At 46.3% G+C, this 27432-nt stretch overlaps 1 protein-coding gene and 1 long non-coding RNA gene across 4 annotated transcripts; both read right to left on the reverse strand.

Annotated features, from left to right (window-relative positions):
• Window positions 1-16: 16 nt before the first annotated feature.
• GSG1 (germ cell associated 1) lies at window positions 17-15751 on the reverse strand. 3 transcript variants are annotated; one of them, XM_060658325.2, is made up of 6 exons: window positions 15533-15751; window positions 5613-5934; window positions 4157-4204; window positions 3178-3330; window positions 2398-2509; window positions 17-432 (listed from the first exon to the last, which is right to left on the reverse strand). In XM_060658325.2, exons 1-6 carry the CDS (start codon window positions 15578-15580, stop codon window positions 90-92), a joined length of 1026 nt encoding a protein of 341 aa, XP_060514308.1. In that variant the 5' UTR covers window positions 15581-15751; the 3' UTR covers window positions 17-89. The 3 variants fall into 3 exon arrangements, with proteins under 3 accessions (XP_060514308.1, XP_060514307.1, XP_060514306.3); XM_060658324.2 differs by having other exon boundaries at window positions 4034-4204; XM_060658323.3 differs by having other exon boundaries at window positions 3178-3357; window positions 4034-4204.
• Window positions 15752-18892: 3141 nt separating this feature from the next.
• Window positions 18893-22739, reverse strand: LOC132660363 (uncharacterized). The gene is made up of 3 exons (XR_009601740.3): window positions 22395-22739; window positions 20588-20877; window positions 18893-19013 (listed from the first exon to the last, which is right to left on the reverse strand). It is a non-coding gene; the product is annotated as an uncharacterized LOC132660363 (long non-coding RNA).
• Between the last annotated feature and the right edge of the window lie 4693 nt (window positions 22740-27432).

Here is a 27432-nt window from a genome sequence, read left to right on the forward strand (position 1 = left end):
TGCTTAAGACACAGACTTTGGCTTATGTACATGTTGATAACGAACATGTAAGGTTGGGTTCAGCCTGCCCTCTAAACCCCCCACTACTCCTAACACTGTTCTTCCTCTACGACTGACCCCGCCGCCTCTTCCTTAAGAGCCTGGCTGGGTCCTTGTTGTAATCCCTTGTTGCGGAGCTCTGAGTAGAAGTCAACTCCTTCAGAGACAGAGCGGATGGGCTGATTGGGATACTGGTGGTAGCTGGTCAAAGGACCCCCTGTGTGGGCTGCACATGGCTGCTGGAGGAAACATTGGTGGTGATGTGGCAGGCAAGTCGGGTTTCCTTTGAAGCTCTTACTGTGCTTACACTTGAACTCCAGCACCAGCTTGGTGTATGTGTTGAAGGTGGTGACAGCCGATGCCATGCAGCAGGTGAAGGAAACCCAGGCCGTGCTAGGGATGAACAAAAAAATTGGGCAGTAAGAACCTGACCTCCTTACAGGTTTCAGGGAAAATACCATGATTCCTTCCTACCAGCAAACTAGGCCGATGCCCCTCAGGGTTTAGGGACCTGCGTGTGCTCCCTCCACTACGTTGTAGGTCAAGAACCATGGGCACGAGGCCTTAATTTGGTCTGTCTTAGTAGGATACGTTCTGAACGTTTTGTAGTCCAAGGGAATGACTCTTGTAGTCAGTAGTGTTAAGAGTCAGACTAGGAGTTTAACAGATTCGTTTTCACTGGATTGATCCGTTGTCAGTGCTGAGCTCCTTTATTCCCAGTGTGCCTGTTTTATATACATATGTAAACACACATAGCACGCACACACACACACACACACACACACACACACACAGTTTTCTGGACTACTGCTTCCCAAGCTGCAGATACCCTTGTAATCTCCCGAGATTCCACAAACCTGTAGCTCAGCCGTGTAGAGTGGATGCAGCCCAACGCACCCCCTCAGCACCCCCCACACCCTGCCAAAGATTTTCCTTTGTTCAGATCAGATGCTGAGAGTGATCATTCCTCTGCCTTCTTCGTTTTGAGATTAGCATTCTTAGGGTTCACAAATTGAGCCTCTCAGAGTCGTTCACGAAATACTCACTACAAATCTGGAGGTATTATAGGTTGTAATAGTGGAATTTGCCTATTATGAAAACAGTGTGGTTCTTGGCTTAAGGGAGTTTATAATGGATGGAAGAGAAGCCGGAGATTTAAGAGAAGCTGGATGGATTTGACAAGGAAAAAAAAAAAAAAAACCCACCAGGGAACTGTATCAAACACATTCCTAAAAACTTGGAAAGTCAACCCCTAAATCTCCCCATGATTCTGGGAAGCCCAGGAAACAGGAAGTTGTGTGAGGTTAGCGAGGAATTTCAGGAGGTCAAGTGATGGTTAAAGCCAGGCCACACACTGGCACAGTGTGTTCCTATCTGCTGCCTCTGACAGACTCAGTGGGCTCAGGTTGGCAATGCTTCTGATGGGAGTTTTGTAGTCTGAGCCCCGCAGATGTTGATGCCAAGAATGGCTTAAAGATAGACACAAGGTGCAAAACCATGTGTCTGGAAAATAAGTTCTGGTGGCTGGTGGATTAGGCCAAAGATGCCTGAATCAAATGGCCTGTTTCCTATCATGAGAAAAGGGGATAGGATCTCCTAACAGACATGGATGGGCTTCCATATCGCCTCCTTGAGCCCAGCACCGTGTCTTTTCAGCACGATGAAAGTACTTCACACTTAATCCCAGACAGTAGGGCAACTCCAAGCTGGCACCTGGGCAGCCGAGACAGCATGTTCCTCAAGGGAGAAGGTGAGGAACTCTTAAAGGGAATGTTTACTTGGTGTTTATTTTGTCACGGTGGCTGCTTCTCCTCAAGAGAAATCGAAAACAACTGGCCCCTTCATTCTTTAAGGGTTAGGGAATGACCAGCAGGGGAGGTTTTATTTCTCACACAGTTTGGTGGGATAAGAATGGAAGGAGGAGGAAGTTACTCTTCATTACAGGAGAAGAGTCAGCCATTCACAGCCCATGGGATTCCAACCAAATCTCAAGGCTATTTCTTCGTTGCTCTGTCCTCCAATACCTTGAGCCACAAAATACATAAAACATGGAGCATCGCTTCCGTAAGTCACATAAAACCAGTCTCGTTTCCCAAAGCAACATGTGTATTAGGCGAAGAAGCAACTGCTACCACCGTATCATCGGAAAAACAGAATCCCTTCCATAGCTCCCCAGGAGGTGGGGAAAGAATAGATGTGACCTCATGGGCCAGCCCGCTGGTCCACAGACCCCTGATGAGGGATGAAGGATGAAGAGAAGATAGGATGACACGGAGCAAGCACCTGCTTAAGGGCAGAACATCTAATGCAGGTTGGCCGAGGAGGGGGTAAAAGGCTCAGGAGACGGTAAGCACTTACTAGAAGGCCCAGCCATAATTCCAAGCATGTGGCCTCCAGTCTTCTGGACCCACGTTGACCGTTGCCTGGAAGACTTGTGAATACATCATATGGGCCACCATCCCCAGAAGGCCTACAGAGGGAACAGGAAGGCAGCGCCTTTAGAGAGACACTGGCATTGCCGTCTACAGGGAATAGGAGTTTGGAGCAACCGCCTTGTTTTGCATCAGGTGCAGCCTAGGTTGAGAAGTTCCATTACCCAGCTGCCACCACATTCCCAGGGAGACTCATCTGCAATGGGGGCCTCTCCTTGAACGCATAGCTTTCCAATAGGCTGCCCCAGGCTTTAGGTGTAGGGTTATGGGAAAAGTTTCTGCATCAATGCTGCATTTGGGGCTTTTACTTCTTCCTACCCAGGCCCTGTACGTGAGCTTTATTCCTGATCTGTCTTATATCTGCAGATATAAGATGTAAGATAGATATCAGCATCTCTTTCTCTTACTTGATACAAAAGAGTCTTGAAAAGCTGTGTGTGTATATGTACAACTGAAAAGCAAACCAAACCATATTTCACATACTGGGAAAGCTTGCAAGTAAAAAGAACCTAGAGATAAATCATTTTGCAGAGTACATAATGCTCTAATACAAAATTTCATTTCAACTTAAACATGCCTGCAACATCCATTCTTTATACCGCCTGTGGGCACCCCGTTCCTGCCCTCCCTGCAGACACACACACCCTCCGGGGGTGCCTCAAAGGTGGCCAGGACACCCACCCCCTCCAGCCCGGGAGGCACGCACCTGACAGGACGGAGGAGATTGCCGCAAAGGCGCTCAGCTTGAGCCCGCAGCCCGGGTTCCCAGTGAACAGCAGGTCCATCAGTAGCAGGAGGAAGCTGACGAATTCAAGTCCAATGGAGGAGAACTGGGCTCCCATTGATAACCATAGGATCTCTGTCACAAACCAGAAGAAGAAGAGCCCTCACCCAGGCAGTTAAATAACTGAACGTGGTACAAATGATGACTATCAGAAGGGAAAAGCCTTGCGGAGTCAGAGAAGGGGAGAATGAGACAGAGCCGGAACCTGCTTGGGAGCTTCCTCCAATTTGGGTCCTTTGCTGTCAGCCCCTCGGCTCTCTCTGCTCACTACCTGATATATAATCAAGTAAACTTGATTGGCTGGAAACACCGTTAGGGAGATTCCAGAAGAAACCATCTAATGGTCATAAAATCTTCCAGGGGCATGACTGCTATGGGTCATTTTCTCCTTATTGAATTTGGAACGATCAATTTTGTTTCTTTCTCCCTCCCTCCCCTTTTTCATTCCATTCCACTAAAAATATATATATAGAAAAAAATATATTTATATGTATATATGGGAGGGAAAAACCCTCTAAGCTTTTCAACATGGTTACTAGGCAATAAGAGGAAGTTAGAGAGGTTGGTTGGAAGCGGTTTTCTATTTGTGAACTTTATTTGTTCCTGCTGTTCCTGTTCTGCATTCCTGAATATGAATGAGCGTCAACTCTGGAAGCAATGCGTGTCAGCCTGTGGGGCTCAGAAGAAGAGAAAAGGAGATGACAGTACAATGCAGAGCACAGTTGGGCCAGAGAGGCCTGAGTCAACGGCAACTAAATTTGTTATCAAACCCACATACTTGCCACAAGCCCCGGGGGAGGGTGGGGGAGGAAAGCCTTCTCCATCAACCGCTTCCCTCCAAATCGGAGAGTGGGGTGACATGGGCCTTGCAACGTGGCAAACTCCAGTAGTCCTTTCTCACCTCTCTCGGTTGGTGGCGTGAGTTCAATGAAACTTCGGCACCTCTCCCCTGAAACACAGACGAGGCCTGACGTCAGGGAGGGATGAAAACTTTGCCCCCAGTCTCCCACCTGGTGCAGCTCCACCCGTTCAGACCAGTGCCTGCCTGCATACAGTAGGCAGGCAATGGCATAGGCTAGAATTCCTCAGGATTAATTCCCCCCCCGCGCCCCGCCCCGTCCCGATTCCAGACAGTGAAGACAAGAACATCGCTGAGAGAGCTTCCGCGGGGAAACGTCCCCATTTCTCGTGCCAGGAAGGGTTCACAATCCTAGTGTCAACCTTTTGCTGCCGCTGTACCACTGGTCTGAATGGCTCTCGATTGTTTCCGGGACTGGGGTTGGAGGAGTGCTAAGCGGGACGTTCATACTAAATCTAAATATACACGCATTTATATTTCTCTTCCATCTCCTTTTTCCCTTAGCCCAAATTGGGAGAAATAGCATGTGGTTAATTGTACACAATTCTGGGCTTTAGAGAAACTTCACTAGCAAGTGACCTCTGAATGCTTTGCGCAGGGGGGAGGGGGGTGTCCTTAGGCCAACTGCTCCTGACCGAGACCCACAAGTGAAGGAATGCACAATGACAGGGCACCGCTCTGCCAGTATGCGCTGAGTGGCAGGAGACCTGGGAGGGTCGAGGGCACCCTTACAGGGTCTAGTTACTCCTTTTGGGCTTCAGTTCCCTGACCTGGTAAATTATAATGAGAATACTTAGAAGGAAAAAACCCTTTTGGGGGCGGGGAGGAAGGGGCTGTACAGGTAACCTACTCTGATCCTTTCATCTCACCTGTGAGAAAATCAAGGTCTGTAGAGAGGAAGCTGCTCATATAAGGTCACAGGTAGGCAGAGCCAGGGCTTTTTCTAGAAGAATCATCTCTCCTCCCTTGGGTCTCCAAACGGCAATCCTAACTCACTAGAGTGGGAATTCTCATGATGTTACAAGTCTAAATGAAACCCTTTAAGGGTAATGCTATTTTAAACCAGAGGGTCTACGAGACAGTCAGGAGGGGAAAATCCAGATGGCCTTTGACCCTATTAAAAGGGAGTCCTGGGGCGCCTGGGTGGCTCAGCTGGTTACGCGTCAGACTCTTGGTCTCTGCTCAGGTCATGATCTCACAGTTCGTGGGTTTGGGGCTCTGTGCTGGCGGCGGGGAGCCTGCTTGGAATTCTCTCTCTCCGCCCCTCTCTCTCCCTTCTCTCTCTGCCCCTCCCCTCCCTAGCTCACGTGGGCTCGCTCTCTCTCTGTCTCTCAAAAATAAATAAAACTTCAAAGAAAGAAAAAGGGAGTCCGAGGAGAAGGGACACAACACAGAAGTGGGAGATGCCGAGTCCGGGGGTGGGGCCCAGCCGGGGATGGCGAGTGCCACTGCCCCCTGGTTCTTTGGCTGCGTAAGGTCCCCTGGGTGAGGAGCCCACCTGGTTCTTCCACGCTTTCCTCACAGGATAGCCACATGCCACTCCAGAAGGTATGGAAGGAGAAGCGGTCATCCCCAGCCTCCCAGCTGTATTGCACCACCTCCTGGGATGATGTGTTGTTGGTGCTGCTCCCATCCAAGGGCACCGGCACGTCAAAGCATTTGGCTGCCAGACCTTTTCCGCACACGGGCTTGGGCACCTTCTGTGTGCCCACAAACCAGTAGTTGCTGAGCAGGGATACTGTGGAGAGGCTGAGTGATAGCATGTTGAGGATGGCAGATAGGAATGCCCGTTGGCCATAGAAGCCCTGCGAGAGTTCCACCTGTAACAGACCAACAGGAGCGGAGAAGCTGATTGCAGAGCCCCCTCGGAGATCTGGACAGGGTGCCCGATCCTGAGGCTCGCTGGGCTCAAGCCATGCCCCTCCCCTGTGCCAGGCACAGCCCGCCCCGGGGGCTCTCTCCAAGGAGCCGTGTGGAGGCTCAGCTTTAGCAGTGGCCCGGAGTAGACACCGTGGCGATGCTGTTTGTTTAAGCTGGACCTTATTACACGAACATGTTTACTGAGGATGATCTGAATAAGGATCAGATAATAACCTCAGTCAGAATGCGATTAAGCCACTGAGCTAGTCTATCTCAAGCTGAGTAAAAGAATTGTGGTCACTCTAATGCTCTTGCTGAGAATTGTTTTGATCTTGTCTTCACTGGAACGTAGTAGTCCTGATGGGCTGAGGTATTTGTTATTGTAACAGCAGAAGTTTTTGCTGCCCTCTTCTCTGCCTGACAGATTCCTCTGAGTGGAGAGGAAAGGGGGATATATTGTCTTGATAAACATTAAAGTGGCTCACCCCAGTCAGGGGGCGGGGAGCAAGGATTAGGGCCTTCAGGATTAAAGAAGGCAGCGGACCAACTGGGACGCGGGGTTGTTGAGACCCCGGGAGAGGAGATGGGGCTATAGGTTCTGAGAGATGGTGATCTGGGTCCGGCTTTCACACACTGCCACAGAGATGACAGAATCTCAAATGGGAGGTATCCGGGTGGTGCCCGTGGAGACTGAACACCAAGTGTCATGGTCATGGAGCCACAGGGAGGATGCCCTTGGCCACTGGGGAGGAACTGGAGGGGCATCTCCACTGCTTGAGGCAGCAGTGGTGCCTGCCTCACAGCGGGGACAGTGTGTGGCCGCAGAAAGATCTGTGGCCCGTGTGGCTCTGGCCGGAGCCCCTGACCTCCTCCTCATTTTTAGCCTAAGAGGAGAGCCAGCTGAAAAATGACTAATAGTAGATATTTCAACCCTGATGAGTGGTGGCTCGGAGCCAGACTGAACTTTAGAAAATAAAGAAATCTGACCGGTCTTGCACTTTTGTGTTATGGAGCTGTTTATACTGTTACATTAATACATACGGAACAGAAAAGAAGCCCATATTTAGTTGCTGACAGACGCTTCTTAAGTAAACCATCTTGAGCTTTCCGGGGGATCTCTCATATCAGAATTAATCAGACCTAAATCTTCTTAGCTTAAGAAACGTAAATAAAACCATAGCTAAATGGGACAGGTTCATAAATCTGCCTCATCATCTCCAGCTTAACATTTTCTACATTTAACAGAGAACTTTATCTTAGAAATATAACAGTTTGTTCTTCAGAATTTCCAGGGACTAAAACAGTGCATACCACAGATAAAGGACAGATTATTTATGGCAATAAGAAATATATAAGGTTCATATGCATATAAAAATCAATACATAAAATACATGATAAAACGACTTCTGGAAAGCAATCTGCTAATATGATTTTTTTAAAAAAGCACTCAACAAATTAAATCCCCCAAGAATTGTCAGTCTGTGCAAGACTCTGGGTGACCTTGGTAAAGACTGAAAACCACAGCATCAGGAATGAAGAAAGATCTTATATTACCAGGTATGGAAGTCACATATTGCCCCTGTCCCCCCAAAAGAATGCTTTCATCTTGTTTTTAGTTCTGAAATCTATTGGTATACTCTTTCTAATTATTTTCATATCCATTGCTTGAACAGGCAATGGACTTCCAGATGAAACATCTTCATTAATCATTCTGTATACAGACTGAGCTAATGATTTAGGCAATTCTATATTTTCAGCAACTTTATGGCTTGGAGATTTGACTACTATCACATCAGATTTTTTTCTTTACCCTCAATCCATTTCCAGTTACACGTATTTGTAAGTTATTCTGCAGACTGTTGCCAGATAAGGATAATGAACCCCACACCATGGTATGACCACTTTGCAGCACCAAGGTGATAACCAATTTAAGGAAGCAGTGAGTTGAGAGACAAAGGGTGAACTACAGCTTGGAGTAAAGCTCAAAGAAGCTGCTTCTAGAAGGAGTGTCCTACCAAGGACGGACGCAAGGAGACTCATTCAAGAATTATTTTGATTATTGAATGGGAATTCATTCAAGAGCCTTTTCGAGAATCATCTTCAACACTTACAGTACTGCGCCCTTCATCCTGTATTTTATTTCTCCTCTAAACATGGCCTTTTCTCTCCAGGATTCAGGTACCTCTTGCATTGGAAGGCCAAGTCTAATTTTGCAATGGTCTCTTTAAGGTCATCATGAAGGGGTAGCAGCCATAAGAAAATTTTATCTTTGCATATGCTGACAAGTCCCGCGCCAAGGTGACTCTCTACTCTTGAGAAAAGGGGCAGAGAGTGGCTTCCCTTGACACTCTGGCTCAGACCAATTGGAAGTGCATAGGTGCCAAAACGTCACTAATTCTTCCATCGACGGAGGTTAACAGAAAAACTCAGAATTAACATAGACAACACATTGATGAGACAGACACACCTCTAAATCAGGTGCAAAATAACCATGGAATGTACGTTCTGAGCAATAAGAACGGGAAGCTGGGTTACCTTGGCCATGGTCAGCGACTTGCTGCTTGTCTGAAGGACCACGGATGCCATCTGTGCCCCAAGTCCCTTTGGTTTAATGTTGACAGAATGAAACTGCCTTCCCACCCTCCCACCTCCCGGCCCCTCCCTCCTCCTCTACCTCCTATTTTTTTGGAGTGCCTCTTGATTAAACCGCTGCCTTGCAGGGAACGTGGGCATTTAATAATTGACAACGCAATCATGGCCCAGCTGTTCTGGAAGATTACATGGGAGAGCTTGCCAATAGGGATCCAGGATTAAGCACAAAGAAGCAAGGACCTGCATTCTCAGAGGGACGGGTCTTTAAAAAGTAAGTGAAGATTCAGTTTCCATCTGACTGCCGTTCCCTCGGTAGCTGGTGGGACTGGGCTTGATTTTATGGCAGTCACAGAAAATATTACAGGGCATAGGAAGAAGAATGTTTATTTTTTTAAAAAGTGTTTCTAAGACTTTAAAAAAGTAACTTGACAAATCAGTAAGGGGTGGATTGCATAGCTTCTTGCGGCCAGCCACCTGAGAACCAGGAATTCTTTCCGTCCTCAAAAATTGTACCAATTAATTGGGATAGCAAGGATGGAGCTCGTTCTGCAGCCGCTTTTGATTCTCCAAATCCCCGATGCCACACATTTTTTTTGTCCTGGGTGCCTTTGCAGGCGCTCTTTTTTCTACCTGGAATGTCCTCAGTCCCTTTTTATCTGGCGATCTGCCTCTTTTTATTTTTTATTTTTTTTATTTTTAATTTTTTTATTTAAAAAAAAATTTTTTTTTAACGTTTATTTATTTTTGGGACAGAGAGAGACAGAGCATGAATGGGGGAGGGGCAGAGAGAGAGGGAGACACAGAATCGGAAGCAGGCTCCAGGCTCTGAGCCATCAGCCCAGAGCCCTAGGCGGGGCTCGAACTCACGGACCGCGAGATCGTGACCTGAGCTGAAGTCGGACGCTTAACCAACGGAGCCACCCAGGTGCCCCGATCTGCCTCTTATCAAGAGTAGTGTTAAGGCCACTCATTCTTGGAAAATGTTTCTTTTCTCTCAAAGAACAACCCCCTCCTCTCTGTCCTTCCATACTGCACCCCTCTCGTAATGCTTTCTGTGGTTCATGTTAGTTGGCTTGATCGTCCTGTCCTCAAAAGGCCACTCTTTAATTGGAGAGCAGAGGTTCTCAATTCTGCCTGAGCATCAGAACAACCTCTGAGCATCAGAAAACTGAAAGATACTCAGGTTCCTGGGCCCCATCCTGAGATTCCACAGTAAGGCTGAGTGAGGTCCAGGAATGTGCAATTGTAGAAAACTCTTCGTATATACCCAGGGATGGACTTCTGGTTTCTGGTTCCTCAGGTAAAGAGCTTGGAAGTTGCCACTTCAGCCTTACAACGAGGAAAAGGCCGAACAGACTGGAAAATATACAGCCAGGGAATGAATGTACCATGAAGTAATACCTGTTTGATTCCTTTTTGGGCTTAGGTTTAATGAAACCCTTCGTGTTCTACCCCGGCCCTCCCCCACCTCTTCCAGATTTGCCACCAACCAAGCCATGGTTTTCCCGTTGTGTATTTGTACAGTTAGTTTGGGGACTCAAAGGCCCGCTCCCCTCTGACAGAATTAATCCAGATTGTAGCCAGATGGGTGTCTCTGGATCTTGCTTCCTACTCTTCTAGGACTGATGTAACAGCACATTTGACACGCATGTGCTTATGCCCAGGCGTTGATTCTCCGTTTCACCCAAAGGACCCTTAATTCATTGTGGCAGAGCTCTCTCTCTGGGAGAAGGGAGGAGGAATTTTGTGGTCACTTTTCACGTTTCAACTGGCTACAGCTTTTGTCCTGACGCTGGGTGGCACTGTCTCCTCATATTTTTCCTCTTCCGTCCTGAACTCCAGTCAGGGGGGTGCAGGTGGTTGTCCCTCCCTGCGGGGGGATGGCTCTTTTTTCTTCCTTTGGCCTCCTCCCCACTCACTAATCTATACAATGCCATGTGTCAGCCTTTTGGAATTCAGGGCTCGGAAAGAACTCTGGGAGTATCCAGCCGCTCCCTCGAGGACATCTCGCAGGATTATTTCCTGTAGCACACTTTTTTTTGTGTGTGTGTGGCCAGTTCCAGTTCCAGTGACTCAATAGATCCTCAAATACTTCCCATGGGACATACAACTCCACGGTGTCAGAAAATAGAGTTCGCCAATGTTTCCTGATGAGTTTTGTGCACATTTTTCTTTATCGAATCGTATCCTCATTCCCTTTTCCACCCCAGAACAGTGAACAATTCTTTTCCCTGCTCTGTGCTTACACCCTTCAAATACTTGCAGACACTTCTCATACCCCGCTTGAGTCACTGTTTGGCACAGTCTGATGTCTTTGGTTTTTATTGCCTCTGCTCAGAAACCGCACCCCCTCTGCCCTCATAGCATTAAATGTGCCTTCTCCAAGGGAAAGGGGATGGGAGCGGCACAGGCTGGAGGTTATGTGAGGAGGCCTAGAGGTAGACTGAGTGAAGCCAGGGACACTTTGGCTTTGGGGTCTTCTGCTAACTCAGCCCCTTTCCCAGACCGTTACATACTCCTCATTTTGTATGATTCTTCTTAAAGAGAGCCTCCAAAGTTACATTATTTTAGGCCTCCCCAAAGCCTGAATCCACCCCTTCGAAGCCTGGCTCTTTGCATGGCTGGGCTGGCTGGCTACTAGCTGTGATCCATCCAGGGAGGACACCCTCCCTCCCCGAGGACCCTATGCCACAATGTCTAATTTCCCCTTTTTGATGAACCATGAGTTTCTCTGTCTGGCATCCCACTCACTTCCTTTCATTATAATTTAGGCATGTTAATATTTTTTTCTTCTCTTTCCTCTCTTAGAACAGAAAAAGTCATTGCTAGTCAATGCACCATGACTATAATTAGGTTGGGCTCAGAAGCTCATGACTCAGGACAGACACAAAGATTCCACATCCCAAAACAGTATTTAACTTTGGTATGTTGGACTGTTACCATGTCAGGACGATTCCCCATGGGGATGTATAGGTGACTCAGCATTTATGACATCACCAAACCAAGGGTTGGGACTAACCTATACTTGCTAAGGTCCTCAGTCCCTGTTCCCTGCACTGTACGAAACCATATTTATTAAGTACACACAAAGGGAAACAATGGTTTGGGGACACCCACACAAACTCTGTAAACAGGAATCCACTTTATTGTTTTGTGAATACAGTGTCCATTAGACATGATTAAAACAATGGGTAAGAATGCTGAGCCAGAGAAAATTGCATAGCATACCACTTCCCTAAGGCAAAGCCTCGTGGCAAATCCCTTCTTGTCTGTCCCCCCCGCCCCATTATCAATAGTGGCCTCTTCTCCCAGGGTAGGTTCATTTGCCCTCCCTAGCAGTAGTATCTCTGTCCTTTGCCCAGGAGTCAGAGTATCTGACCCATGACCCATTAACTAATCCCTTTCTGTTACTCAGCAGACAAAAAGCTGGAGCGGAATGCGAAATGTTTCTCCTGTCGCTGGCTCCGATCTACATGCCCCTGTTCTTTGTTCCTGCATGTTCTACCGTGTGCCTCTCAGGCAGCTCATAACATGCTCACTTGACTTTAAGTCGCTAGATACAGGAGCAGCTGTGTTTTATTCATTGTTGATCCTCAGCGCCCAGCACTTTCTAACATCCGGGAATCAGTGAATGAGGTTTGTAATGGAAACCAGGCTCAGAATACAATGAGGAAGCCTATGGGTGAAGAGCACATGTGAATAAAGAAAAGTGTCCCAAACAGTCTTTTATTGTTAAGGGACGCGCAAATCTTCCTGATTCCCATACAGGAGAACAGTGAGAAGGTAGAAGGTCCACAGGTCCACAGACACACCCTGTGCCTTTCTACACAGATGCACCCACAGTTTCACTGAACAGATCCTCTGCCAATACATTTCCTCCCACCTGTGGAAACATTCCTGCTTTTTGATGAGCAAAGCCCAGAAAACAGCAGTGATCTCACGAACGAGTATTATCTTTGGTTCACAGATAGCAGGGTACAAACAGATTGCTTAAAAGCCAGTGACGGATTGGAAATGCCATGTCCTTTCCCAAGCTCTGTGATTCCCTAGTGATTGGAACCCATTCGGATGACATATCTTGAGTCATCTGAGATTTCACAGCTCCACAGCTCACAGAATCACTGATAAAACGAGGAATGTCTTCACGCAGGACATTTTGATAGGCCTCCCAGCCCAGAAGGGAAGAGTCATGTCACCAAAGTGCCCATGCCGAATGTCCAAAATATTAACATAGGACCCTTAGCTGTGGGATTTCTCAGCCTCAGGTTAACCTCACCCGCAAGTGTTTAGGGTCCGCATGGCCCCAGAATAGGGGCGTGTAGAATAAATACGACTCCTTTCTAACATGGGTCCCCAGTTGAGTTCTGGGAACGCTTCTACTTATGCCCAGTGGGAAGGACTGAAGAATAGCATTTGGGGGCCTCTCCTCTGTCGCCTTTCCCTTTCCGTTGTTGGTGGAATTGTTAGAGGGCTTTTGCTAATGCAGTCATTTCCAGGAGAGGAAGCGGCCTTTCTTCCATGCCCTAAGCAGCTGGAGTGAATCAGAGCGGCAGCCACATCTGCACATCCTGTGGGGCAATCGCTCACGCGCGGGTGACCGAGCCCTCGGGGCCTGCCGGGGCTGGGGGCTCTTGGGGACCGCGGGGCGGGAAGGGGCGCCGAAGGGGAGCGGTCTCCCCAGGGATGCTCAGGGCCCGGAGCAGGGCCGCCCCATTTGCACTCCGCGCGCGCCCCCCTCGTCCCTACTTTTCTGCTCTCCCTCCCCCCTGCAGTCGCGGTGTCCGAGCCCCGCCGAGTCCCCGCCGACTCCCTTAGCCCCCCTCCCTCCATGAGTAACACCTCCGCCCCCGGTTTACTATGGCTCCCCGGTCGCCTAGCAGCGGGCGCGCGTTGCCATGGCGACGCGCCCCGAGCGTGTTTTGAATTGTTTGGCGAGGCCCCGCCCTAGCGGCTGAGCGCTGGGGACGCGAGCGGGTGGGGCCGGGGACTGGGGCCGGGGACTGGGGCCGGGGACTGGGGCCGGTCTTCCTCTCCAGGCTCCTGCGTCCGCTGACAGCCGCGGCCCGGGGCCTCCCGAGACCAGGAGCCGGCGAGAGCTGGCGGGAGGGAGGCCGGGCCGCCGCCACGTGGTGCCCAGGGCTGGCCTGCTGGCCGGCGGCGGCTCCTGCGCCGCCCGGGTCATCCGATCATCTCGTCACTCCCCGGCCTGTAGGCCTGAGGGTCAGGAGGTTCGGGGTGCAGGGGAGCCCAAAGTCCGGCGTTTCCCAGCCCCCGCCCTTCCCCTAAAGGCTCAGGCCCCTGGCCGCTATTCTAAAGCAAGACTGTGTCTTTGCCTCCTTTCGTGGGCCCAAGAGGGGAAACTGGGACACCGAGAAGCCTCAGTAGTTCTGGGTTCTCGTTACTACTCCGCCCACCGCTGGACTAACGATTTCGGCCAAGTTACACAACCTACCTGAGTGATTCAGAAGTAAATTAGGAGAGAGTTGTTCTTCACCGTCCCGCCGTGAAGACCAAGAGGCCTCGTGAAAGTGTGGAGGAAGGGGAAGGGAATCTACGGTGTTCCGGACACCTTGCTAGGCTCCTCACAAACATCTCCTTGAACCCTCACAATAGGCCTGAAGGACAGGTGGTTTCCAGAGGGAGCATTTGACTTGCTCCAGGCCGCAATGCTAGTAAATGGTGGAGTCAATATTCAAAGTCTCTTGTTTCAACCCCAGGCTGCCCCTCCGTAAAGGGGAGGCGCACACACTTAAACAAAAGACAGGGATCGCAGGACAGATTATGGAAATGTACACAGAATGATGCGACACATTGTGTTTTATACTTCAGATATACAAACTTCCATACCCCCTCTGTCTCTCCTAAATCAATAATCAATAAAATTTACCATGTCTGGCTTTTTCTATCGCGTTCTTGCCCATTTCTGTGGGTTCTCCTATTTATGACCTATTCACTTTGGGTTCCTATCCTTTCTTTTGTGATCCCTAATATCCAGCCAATTAACAGCACACCACATTGCTCTGTGTGCGTGAGTGTGCGTGCGGGTTTTATTTCTCTGGCGAATTGTAAGCTTCATTTTTCTCTCCTGAGAAAGGCAAGAGGTATGAGAATGAACATTTGCTTTTTTAGTAACCCTTTGAGCGGAAAGATGGCAGTTCCCAACTATCTCAGATGGGAGGCAAGTCATTTCCAGATGTGAGTTCTCCTAAACAAGCCAAGACATCTTTTGCCGACCGTGAGGGTCTTTCTGGAGCTGCAAGGATCCCTGCAGATACTCCCAGGTTCCCTGAGACCAGAAAGAGCCCAACTAAGGTTGTGCTGTCCTTAGTTCCAGTAGATTCCAGATCAGAGCTCACTACCAGCAGGACCATGGGGATGGCTCACCTTTTTCTGGCAGAGAACTTAAAATCTGCTCTTTCTTCGTTAGAGTGATACACAGCTCTGTGGTTACCACTACCACTGAGCCTTTTACCAGGAACCAGATTTGGGCAGCGGGAATCATACAGATGGGAGGGAAGAAAGGAGAACTAGAGGGCTCTAAGTTGTCCTGGGAGCAGCAAGGAAAAGCAAGATGAAGAGGCAAAGGAGGAAGGAAGGGAAGTATAATGGAAGAAGATGAAAAAAACCCCAAGGCCGAGGTATGGACATCACCAGGTTTATCAATAAAAATGGGGCTTGAGTAACAAATTTTGATCCGGTTTTGTATAATCCCATAATGTGTTCTCAAGCTCCTTACCATGAGCATGTGAAACAAGGCAGTGAATTTTTATAAGCTGTATTAGAAATCCACCATAAGGGGTATGATGCAGGGGAGAGTCATGAGATTTCAAAAATTTTGTTGTGATGACGTGTTGTTATACTGAACTGTTGAATTTCTATACGGTATACCTGAAACTACCATTTCACTGTGTGTCAACGAACTGGATTTAAATAAAACCGAAAAAAAAAAAAAGTCTTGGTACCTACCTTCTGGGTGAGACAAACATTTTGAGTCAGTTGGGAGGGTTTGCTCATTCACTTTTGAAGCTCTGAGGCAAGGGTGTTTCCGTTTCTCTTCGGCTCTGCCTTAATCGGTTGCACGGAATGAGTTTCTGGTGTGAAGACGAATCAGGTCCCCTCTTGCCAGCAGAGGGGTGAGGTGGTGTGAGATGGGCTGCCGGAGATGGAAAGGATATCCTGCGGCCCAGGGCGGGTGGGGCTGGCTGACACAAGAGGTTTTCTCTGTGACATCACAGTGGGAGGTAGGGATATCTCTGCTGCCCACCCCCCGCCTACTCTCGCCAGCCCCAGAAGGATGGGGGGGGCCACTCTGGGGTACCTGCCAGAGACCTGGATATCTTCTGAGTCATCCAAACCTGGACTGCTGTTCCTGGGCAGAAGAACACGCTCCCTGCTGGGGATCCTTGTAAACCAGCAGATTCTGAAGGCCTGGGATGGTTCCCACACGTTGCTGACCGCACTGAGGCGGGAGGTTCTAGACCAGTGCCGTCAAAGAGAAATATAATATGAGCCATACATGTAATTTACAATTTTCTAGGAGCCACATTTAAAAAAGTAAAATGGACACACATGTTGCGATGCGACAATGGTATCTTATGCGGTGGTATCACCAGAATAAAATGTAGTCCTCCTCAGAGCAATAAAGTTGGGTTCAATGGAAAAATAGCTGACACTGATGAAAATGAAATGAGCTCCAGCGGTGCCTGGGTGGCTCAGTCAGTTAAGCGTCTGACCCTTGATTTTGGCTCAGGTCATGATCTCATGGTTTGTGGGTTCGAGCCCAGCATCAAGCTCTGCGCTGACAATTCAGAACCTGCTTGGTTTTCTGTCTGGCTCTCTCTCTGACCCTCCCCTGCTTGTTCTCTGTCTCTCTCTCAAAATAAATAAAAATAAACTTAAAAAAAAACCTTATTAAAAAAAAGAGAGATTCAATTCCTTGGTTGCATTAGTCACCTAAGGGCTCGGTAACCACGTGACCAGTAGCTACTGTTTTGGATAACACAGCTCTAGACCATTCCCAGAAAAGGCAAGAATGTGCAGAAATTATCATTCCAGTATCTGGAAATCTAGTTGATGTTCACTAATACAATTTTAATAATACATAACGAGGATCTGGGAGCTATTGACACTGAGATGTAACTCTGAGGTTTAAAGAGCAAGGTGGTGTCTTTCCCATTATTCCAGCTAAGAGTCTGGATGGGGGCTTTCTGTCCTGTGAGACAGGTCACCCTCAGTCCACCCCTGAGCTTTGCCTGCGTGCCCCTCACTGGCATTCCCTCCTCTTCTTTGCTACCCCACCTAAATCCTACACAACCTTCAGGACACGTGATTCCAGTCTCTATTCAGCCCAGAGCCTTCTCTTGTGATTCTAGTAGTCTCCTCTCTCCCTTTCCTCTGAACTTGTATAGCATGTATGATCCGATTGTACAATGGGGAGCTTCGTATTAACTAAGATGCCTAAGTAAATGACTAAGGGAGGACACCAGATTGAAATGACCTATTGACAACTTGAACAAAAGGAATTACCATGCCTTGTTCTTGGCATGTTTCAACTTGATCAAGATGTCAGTTCTCTCTAAGTTAATTTACAAATTTAATGTAACCCTAATACAAATACCGGTGAGCATTTTTAAAGAGCAAGACAAGTTGATATTAAAGTTCATTTAGGAAAACAGACGCACAACACTAGCTAGGAAATACTGGAAGGAAAGAGCTCTGAGGGAGACCAACCCTAACAGATACTAAAGCAGGCTGCAAGGCCTCTATAATGAAAACAATGTGGTGCTGGTATGCAACTAGCAAACAGATCAATGGAATAGAAGAGGAAGTCCAGAAATACACACAGCTCCATATAGACACCCAGTATATGATAAAGGTGATATCCATAATTACTGGGGCAAAGATGATCTTTTTAACAAATGACATTGGGACACAGTTGGCTAGCTATTTAGAAAAATGTAAATTGTATCCATTTTTATGCCATATACAAGAATAAACTCTAAACGGACAAGAGATCTGAATGTAAAAAAAATGAAATTATACAAGTACCAGAAGAACGTGTGGGCAAATTACTTCATAATCTGGGTGAAAAAGAGGCTTTCAGACTATGGCTAAAAATCCAGATACTAGATAAGAAAAGATTGATAAGTTTGACTACATTAAAAAACAAATAAACAACAAAAACCTTCTCCATGGCAAAAATCACCATAAACAAAGTAAAAAACAGATCATAAACTGGGAGAAAATATGAGTAATACATATGACAGATAAAAGGCTACTCTCCCTAACATATAAAGATTTTTCAGACATGAAGGGAGAAAAGAGATCAAAATTCCCTTAGAAAAAACAGGCAAAATTAAGAAACAGGCAATTCAAGAAAAGAGACATATAAGTGGCCCTAAATATATGAAAAGATGTTCACCTTCATTTATAGTCAGAGTAGTGCATATTGGAAAAAAAAACAATGGAATCTCATTTCTCATCTGGCAGACTGGCAAAATTAAAAACCTTGACAATATAACTCTATTGATAAGGCTGTGGGGGGAAATAGGCACTTTCATTCATTGCTAGTAGAAATCCAAAATGGTACCAGCCCCTTGGAGGAGAACTGGCAACATTGAACAAAACTACACATGTGTTTATCCCTTAACCACAGAAATCCCACTTCTAGGAATTTACCCTGAAGATGCACCTCCAACAATATGGAAATATATATGCACAAAGTTATTCATTGCAGTGCTCTTTGCAGTCATGAAATATTGGAAACTACCTGAATCTCCCAAAATAGATTAGTTGAATTAACTATGGATACATGCAAACAAGAAGTACTGTGCAGCTATATAAAAATAAAAAAACACCAAAATGAGGGAGATTTCCATGAACTGATATAGTATGATTTCTAGGAAATATTAACTGGAAAACTGGAAAGTGCAAAAGAGGATATAGAACATGCTGTCTTTTGTGGGAGAAAGAAGGGCAAATAAAACATAAATATTTGCTTATTGTTACCAAAGAAACAGGAAGATAAACCAAAAAACAATGAAGTTGATTACTTGGTGGGGGGCAGGGATGGAAGTGATTCAGGAGGGAGTGACACTTCACGGAGAACAATGTTTTTTGTGTCGTTTTGACTTTTGGAAGCATGTTAATGTTCTACGTATTCAAAAATAAAATTAAAACAAGATGGGAAGGGAAAGAAAAACCTACAACTGAACACAAACGGGAAACAAACTGAAGGCAATTGTATTTCATATAAACACTACAACCACCCTGAAGGGGAAAAAGGAACAGAGCAAATCCAAGTAACTCGTGACTATTTACCTTCTGTCTTGGGTGAAGTTCAGTTGAGGAGAATGGCAGCCACCTCTTGAACTCCTTTTAGTAAATATCCTTAATCTTGTGGTAGATGTGTCAAGCAATTTTGAAACATTTCAGAGGTATTGTGGCACTGGGCAAATGGAAACATGGTTAATGCAGTTGGCAGCTAGAATTTCCATATGGGAAAGTGACATCAAACTATGGAATGGGGGAAGGCAAGAAGGAACCTTATTGGGTGGACTGGAATTAGAGGCATCAGTGTGAAAAAAAAATATATATATATTTTTATATTTGTATATATATTATATATATACATATATACATATGTATTATATATACACATATGTATTATTTATATATATATACATATATATTTATAAATATATATGGACACCTAAATATGTATACCTATACATATATGTGTGCATGTGTGTATATGTATAATATGCACCTATGTATTATGTTTGTATGTATATGCATAAATATATGTATATTTTTTCTAGCTTTGTCTACTGAAAGGGCCTAGAAGTAAAGGCTCCCCGGTAGCAATGAGCACTAGCATTCAAATCTTGGCCTGTAAAACCAAGAGTTCCTCAAAGAAATGGCCAATCCCAGAGATGGGACAAAGTTGTTACTAGATGAACTTTGAACATTATGTGAGAGGGAGACTGGGCACACACAGAAGAGGACAAGGCAATGTGGCCGTGGAGGCAGAGGCCAGAGTGATGTGGCCACAAGCCAAGGAATATGGCGGTGGCCAGGAATTGGAAGAGGCAAAGAAGGATGCACTCCTGAGCCCCCAGAGGGAGTGCAACCCTACCGACACCTTGCTTTTGGCTTGGTGGAATAACTTTCAGACTTTTGGCCTCTAGAAGTCGGCGACAGTACATTTCTGGCGTTTTAAGCCACCAAGTTTGTGGTAATTTGTTACAGCAGTTTTAGGAAACTAATACAGTGGTAGAAATGGAAATCACTTCAGTCTCCATCCTCACTCCCAGCTCATACACAGACTTGCAGGAAGGCATGTCTTCTCTGTGCCTTACTGCTTTTAATTTATAACAGAAAAATGGAATACGTAGGGATTCTGTGAGTAAAGGAGCAAAGGTCCCCCAAATACAAGCTCTTCATGTAAGCCTCTTCTCCCTCCCATATATGAAAGGTAGGTGGTTCTCAACCTTGCCTTCTTCCCCTGATCCATTCAGACATCACAGGCACAACGTGATCCAAATTGACTATACAAATAATTCTACCTCTTGTCTTTTCCTTTCTTAAACCATTGTTTGGCTGAGAAAGGATCCTACTCAGACTTTTTTAAAGAAAAAAGCCAATTGCCTATACTGATTAGTCATACTTTCTTAATTAAATTCAATATACTCAAACTCCTCATGAGTAGTAATAATATAATGATATTACATTGTTAATAACATAATACGGTATAATGTGATGTAATACAATATTGGGTATTTATTGACTACTTGCAACATATTCTGCTATGGGATTTTTTTTGTTCATTGTCTCATTTAGTCCCCGTGATGCAGTCAGGTGGACTCATTAATATTATTTTATCCATGAGCAACCCAAGGATATGACTGTATAGATCACGACCCTTGAATTTCTGGTAAGTTACAGCAGGACTGTAGCTCTCAGAGGGTTTCTGTGGAAGCGAAAGTATCGCAGCCTGAACGCACATTTTACCCAACTTACTAGGATGACTAACAAACATGGCGGAAGTTCAGAGAAGGTGACTCTCTTTGGAGGCAAACTGAGAGCAGACAGGGCTCGCAGGGAGGGATTCCGGGGGAGTTTGGAGTCTGAATCATTGGCGATTCCAACGTAACTGCTAGTTTCGAGTGGTAAGCGCTGAACCGAGTCTGCTCAAGGTTCCAACCATCTCTGGCACCGTGTGGCTTTGAGAGAGGCCAGGACATGAGTTTTCTCAAATGTAGGTCATTTCCAGCTTGGCTTTGAAGAGTCCAAACCACCTGCATTCTCTACTGGGTAAAGGGTAGAATTTTTAACATTTGGATGCGATGCTACTCATGTAGCAAATAACAATTTAAAAAACACATGGATTGCATTCTTGCTTATGATAGGTCTCAAGGCTGATTATAATATTCTGGCTTTCCCTCTTCATGTATGTAGTGGCTGATACCGTGGAAAGACGATGGGATAGACTGTTAAGTGGAATGGGTTGCAGGATTAGTGCCAAAACTCTTAGGTAAGTTGTTGATACTCTGGATAAATCCATTTCTTCATCTTTAAAATGGGGTTAATAAAACCTTTCCTACTTACTTCATAAAGGTGTCATAAAGCTAAAATGGAAGACTCTAAGCTTAGGAGCTTTGGATTTAGACAGACCTTGGTTCAAATCTACTTTTTCCTTATAAGCTGCATGAGTTTGAGTCGGTTTATTCAAAACTCTCTAGTCCTCAGTTTCTGTATCTGAAGAGTGAAGCTAAAAACAGCTACTTCATAGGGTCTTAGAAGAAATTAAATGAGATAGCAAATACAAAGCATTTAACAGTGCCAGACACAGAGTAAACATCTACTTAATGGAGGCTGTTATTATTAATAGTCCTAATTGACACAAAAGGCATTTAAAAGGTAAAGGGAAGTGTGCAGCGTATTAGCTATCGTAGTAGTAAATGCAAGGCTGTGAAATCTAAGCACGCCTTTGAAAGTATGCACGTGCATTTTTATTTACTAAGGACAACGAGCAAGGCAAATATGCTTGGTCAAGCAATTAGCCTTGGACGTAGAAGTGTGACCCGACCCCAAGGACGCTCTCCCGCTGGAGACATCGTCCACCTATGTGCAGATTTCGGGTACTCCCAGTCATCCTGGCATTTTGTGAAGCATTTTATGCCATGCGTAACTTGATATGCATCTTCTCCTACTTCCTCTTAAGACTGTAAATTCCTTGAGAATAAAGACAGCATTTTCTCTGTGGCCATAAAGCCCTGCAGGGCTTGGTGAGGACTGCGTGGGTGTTCCGTACATTAGGTACTAATTGGTGTCGGAGTGCGGCAGGGATCGTTATTAACTTTTCCACCCAGTGTGATTCTGGGGAGTTGTGTGTAGTGTGTGGGAGGAGTGAGCAGGGAGACGCTACTGATTGGCCAGGTATTTAGAGCCTCTTGTGCAGGAAAGCGCACACACTTCTCTTCCTTGGGGCTCACAGCCACAGTGGCATAAATACAAGTAAATTCCAAAACAAAGCAAAGAGGAGTGGGTAGGCTCCTTCTTTCTTTTTTGAAGTATTGCCTTTCATTAATTGGGACCAAAGTCTGTGTAAACTCGGACACTCCCTAGCGTGGGAGCTTGATTAGGTCATTGGGTCACTGTGAGCTTCAGTTTTCTTATTCTTAAAATAGGGGTGACAGGATCAGTTTTATCTACTTCACGGGGTTGTTATAGCATCTGATGAGATAGCATACATCAAAGCTAGGCACACAGTAAAGCCTGACACACAAGCTTTTGCACACACAGCTACTATTATGATGTCACTCACCTAGGGGCATGGGGCTTTATTGGTGGCTTCTTGCCCAGAGGGGACAGCTACATTCAAAGCTGCACTGGCTTTCGGGAGGGATTGCTGTACAGAGCACGTTAGCGGATGTGTTCCCTCGGTGGCCTTAGTTCTCCGGCTCGCAAACTGGGCTGTCAGACAGCACAGACCCAAACCTGGTTCTCCAGAAGCAGCAGGAGACGTGCTCAGATATGTTCCCCTCACTCTGATGTGTGTGTTTGCACTGACTGGTGACTGTTTTGTCCAGAGCCTGTGTAGGCATCTAAGAGGCAACTGGCTGCCTTGGGGATGCTGTTGAAGACCTAGAACAGAACTTCCGTGTGGGAAGGCAACTAGTCCCCAGCCGTTCTGGCTTCCTGGGGCTTTCAGGGTCTTCTACAAATATGCCTACCCTGAGACCTCCCCTCTTCCCTTCCACATTTTGCCAGGTTGCTCCTTCCCGATTCTTTGCCTTAACTCGTGGTGTTGGGTGACTCACTTTACGCCTGGTCCGTGGAGCTTGAAGCCTGAGCTGGCCTCTGATAAAATCAGCTGATGATGTCATATAGGCCTCCTGTCTGTGCCTCCTCAGCCCCTCAGAAGAAGGGATGCTATCAGTTGTCACCATTATCTCATTTTTCGAGGATATTTCCAGAGGAGAGGGGGGCAATTGAAGTGGTTTTTGCCCTTCTCTTTGGTGATCATCAGACATGGAGTAAGAGGAAAAGTCTAGGGGCTTCCCTGCTTGCATTCCTCATCAGCCCAGTTCCTTTTTACAAGCTTGTCAAGAACTCTCATGGACAGATTCCCTTCCTGCCGCTCTTCCCATCTCATTGCCTTACCTGGAGGACGTGCCCAGGGCAATTACAAGCTCTTTTAGACTTTAATCATAGAATCACTGAACTTCAGTTAGAAGGGGCCTTGGTGGGGTGCCTGGGTGGCTCAGTCAGTTTAGCGTCGGACCCTTGATTTCTACTCAGGTCATGATCTCACGGTTTGTGAGTTCGAGCTCCACATCAGGCTCTGCGCTGACAGCGTAAAGCCTGCTTTGGATTCTCTTTCCCCCTGTCTCTCTGCCCCTACCCCGCTCATGCTTTCTCGCAAAATAAATAAACTTAAAAAAAAAAAAAAAAGAAGCGGCCTTGGAAACATGGTGTCCTCAAGGTTTCATGTGGACACATGCGGACCCTGAGGCTCGAAGAGGTGAAGTGACTTAGGGAAAGCCCCAGAATCAAGCAGGGAAGTGGTGACCCCAGCCAAATGTTCTCTGCTCTCTCACACTGCACAGGACTGCAGTTCCTCTTTGCAAAAATCAGCACATCATAAACTAAAAGGAACTTGAGAGAACTTTAGCTCGCGTCCTCTGATGGAGGCACCTGGTACCTAGACCGCATGAGGATCTCTTTACTTCTTTTTCTTAAATGATTTTCCTTTCTGAGGCCTCTCTTCCCTCCCTCCCTCCCTATACACTGTAATTCAAATGGCTGCTTTAGCCCCTAGCCTGGTGATGTATTTTCTTTAAAAAAGAAAGAGCACGAAGCAAAACAAAGTGGTGCTGCCACACCAAAGGGTGAGACTGTGTCCCCGAACGCTGTTTTCCCCTGGCCTGGTCCCTGCCTGTCCCTTCCGCCCTTCCCTCCCGGTTTATTTGGAACTTAGATTCTTTCAGCAAGTTTTCTAGGCCCCAAAGAACACCCTGTTCAGAGAGCTCAGTCACTCCTCCACCCTGCCGCCACATGGCGCAGAATTCCAAGTCAAACAGAACTTTCCTGTCTTTTCCGTTCAGCACAACATTCCTGGGCTTGTTTCCTCTGCCGGTGGGAGCGCACAGACAGGAAAGCGGAGCAGGCCTGTGAAGGACTATGCTCCATCACCACAATGGAAATGATGGAAAAGTAGATAAAAAGTATAATCCCTGTAGTTACGAATCATTAACGGGATTACTATCTCAAAAAATCTTGTATATGTGAGTTTAAAAATGACACACTTAGAAATGTTTTGAAACCTACACAGGTCATCCAGGAGCTCAGGGTCTGTGTTCCCTCTTTCCGGTGACCAGTATTGTAGACCCAAGTCAGGACCCTTTTGAAAGTGAAAGGATGTGTTACTAACAAGGATGCCGGTGGGCCTCTGGCTCGTACCTAAACACCTTTGCTAAGACTAGGCGGTGCGATTGTCTTTGGACAGCTCTGAGCATTAGCTAAAATTAGCGTAAATTCTTCCCTTGGGTTCATCAGGCAAAGTCTCATCTCTCTTTCCAGGAGAACAGATCAGGTGCGGGAGGATAGCCCTCCTGTTTTCTAAGTCTGTTCTGCTCCGGGCTAAATATGCCCTGTTCCTTCAGCAATTCCTTATTGGGTGTAGTATCCTGTTCTTTCACCATCCTGGCTGTTCTGAATGAGCTCCGCATGGTCTGGGCTGGAAAGCGTCTGTCCAGAGCTCAGTGTGGCCCTCCTTCAGCCTCCATCTGTTAGATCTCTCAATCTGTCTTTACACAGCAGCTTCTGAGGCAGACTCGAGGAGCCAATGCTCAGCAGATTCCCCCCTCCTTTCCTTGAGCTTCCTCTCTCGGGAAGAAGCCTGCTCTCTTCCTCTCTTCCTCTCATGGGTAGGATGGGTGTTCCCCCACACTGAGAGCAGAGGTACAGAGGGAGGAACAGGGAAGGAGTATGGGGACTCTATTCCCACCTGAGCTGGTCTTTTATGAAATGGACAGGATTAAATAGCTTTGTCTCCCTGTCAAGAGCTTCGTCTCTGGAATTAGACTACTTGGATTCAAATTCTGTTTTTTTAAAAAAAATTTTAAAAATTAATTTTAAATTAAAATTAAATTAAAATTAAAAAATTTTAAAATTTTAAAAAAAATTTTGTTTTTTGAGAGACAGAGAGGGAGCAGGGGAGCGGCGGAGAGAGAGGGAGACACCGAATCTGAAGCAGGCTCCAGGCTCTGAGCTGAAGTCGCTTAACCGACTGAGCCACCCAGGTGCCCCCGGATTCAAATTTGGTTTTTGCACCACTTATAAGATCTTCAAATGTGAGCAAGTTACTTAATCTCCTGTTGCCTCAGTTTCCTCATCTGGAAAATGTAAAATTCAAACTGTTGTCCTCAGCATGCTGTTATTGGGATGAGGGTGACTGTTCTCCTGCCCTCCTTTTATTTTCTTGGCACTGAGGGTCATTCTCGCGGAGGATTTCTGCAGCAGCAAAAACGGCGTGTCACCTGAGTGCTTCGGGCTGAAAACTCACCTTCTGCACTCTAGATTGTAGGTGCCTCTGTGGGAGGATAATAACACGCAAAGCCTGTCATTAATCCCTTTCAGGCTCCCAGGACCTTTCATCCTAAAGGATTCCAAGGCCCTTGAATAAAAGAAGCAAAAACACTCATTAAAACATTACCTTTTGTATGGCAGCTACCACAAGTCGTTCTGATACAGCACTTCATAAAATTGCTCGTTATCTGAAATTTTGGTTCGCAGGGGTGAGTTTATTCCAAATAATCTCTAAATCTCAGAATTTAACCCTGAGCTCCCCCATCTTTCTTTCCCCTGTGGCAAATCGGATGCAAAAGGTCTGGAGCATTCCCTGGAGCTCAGTTTCCAAGGGGTTGGGGGAGGGGAGTGGAAGGCACAGGGCAAAAGAGGAAAAGGGCAGTATCTGGGGATTCTTGCAAATAACATCACAAAGAGCAAAGAGAACTGGACCTTTCATCTTGAGATCTCAAAGCTATTTATACTCGACATATCGGATATCTGCCGCCAGGCATAATTGTACTTAATTTATAGAGAGAGTATTTTGACTTGCCCAAGGTTGTATTTTGACTTGCCCAAGGTTGGAATTTCACCTCTTAGCTGGAAACAAATGACAATAATATATTTGTTTGTGAGACCTGACCCACGTTTTCTGATTTTTAATGAAGTCCGCGGGGTTCATTAATCGAGGATGTGCCGGAGTTTGCCCGATCCTGGGCGGCTTCGCCTGGCTGCCTGCGCGGTAGTGGGTGACGTAGGGGTTGTCAAATGCGCAACCGGGAAGGACCAAAGGCTGGCTCTCAGTCTAGTTCACTCGCACTGCAAATGCTTCATGTTCTGGTGAAAGAAAGAGATGGGAAAGCTCTGTTTCTGATGGCCCAAGAGAGCACTCTGCCTAGAGATGCTAACCTGGACCTATCTGGGCGGGTCTCATCACAGCACAAGCTTTTAAAGACAAGTGTTTCCATTCTCAGCGGCAGCAGGTGTCTGGTCTGGGTTTTCCTCTCACCCTCCGCACCACGTGTGAGTGGCCAGGATGGAGGTAGCATTTGATGAAGCGGGCTGTGGTCTCTTACTGTCTCTGACTTCTTGGCACGTTCTTAGCTCTCATTTCTGGTTCTTTTAGGGAGAAAGGAAAGAGAGGACTGAATGAACATTCAGTGAATGCTAATGATGAATCAGAAACATCACATACATGATTTCACTTCTTTTCCCAGGTTGTAATGTTACCTGAAAGCCGTGTGTGTGTGTGTGTGTGTGTGTGTGTGTGTGTGTGAGTGTTTGAAAATCCAAGTTAAAGAATGTGGTGGGCCATCTGTACTTCAGACCAGAAAGTAGGGCCTCTTGTATTTCTCTACTCACAGGAGATGAACATGCTGAAGTGTGGTCAGATTCTTTTTTTTCCTTCCAAGAATTTATTTAAATTCAAGTTAGTTAACATAGAGTGTAATATTGGTTTCGGGAGTAGACTTCCGTGATTCATCACTTGCGTAAAGCACCCAGTGCTCATCCCAACAAATGCCCTCCTTAATGCTCGTCACCCATTTAGCCCATCCCCTCCCCCACTCACGTCCCCTCCAGCAACATTCAGTTTGTTCTCTATCTTTAAGAGTCTCTTAGGGTTTGCTTCCCTCTCTGTTTTTTGTCTTATTTTATTTTTCCTTTTCTTTCCCTATGTTCATCTGTTTTGGTTCTTAAATTCCACATATGAGTGAAAAATATGGTATTTGGTTTTTTCTGACTTATTTCACTTAGCATAATGTACTCTAGCTCCATCCATGTTGTTACAAATG

This window comes from Panthera onca, chromosome B4 (assembly GCF_046562875.1).
Source record: "Panthera onca isolate mPanOnc1 chromosome B4, mPanOnc1 haplotype 2, whole genome shotgun sequence".
Classification (NCBI taxonomy): domain Eukaryota; kingdom Metazoa; phylum Chordata; class Mammalia; order Carnivora; family Felidae; genus Panthera; species Panthera onca.

What these genes read in the sequence shown, in the direction of transcription:
- GSG1 (XM_060658323.3), bottom strand. Translation starts at nt 15,580, where the DNA reads ATGAGCAAACCCTCCCAACTGACTCAAAATGTTTGTCTCACCCAGAAG. An exon ending in AATCTCCTCCGTCCTGTCAG is followed by an intron (nt 2,510 to 3,177) that starts GTGCGTGCCTCC and finishes TTCCCTCTGTAG; the next exon opens with GCCTTCTGGGGATGGTGGCC. An exon ending in AATTATGGCTGGGCCTTCTA is followed by an intron (nt 433 to 2,397) that starts GTAAGTGCTTAC and finishes GTTCATCCCTAG; the next exon opens with CACGGCCTGGGTTTCCTTCA.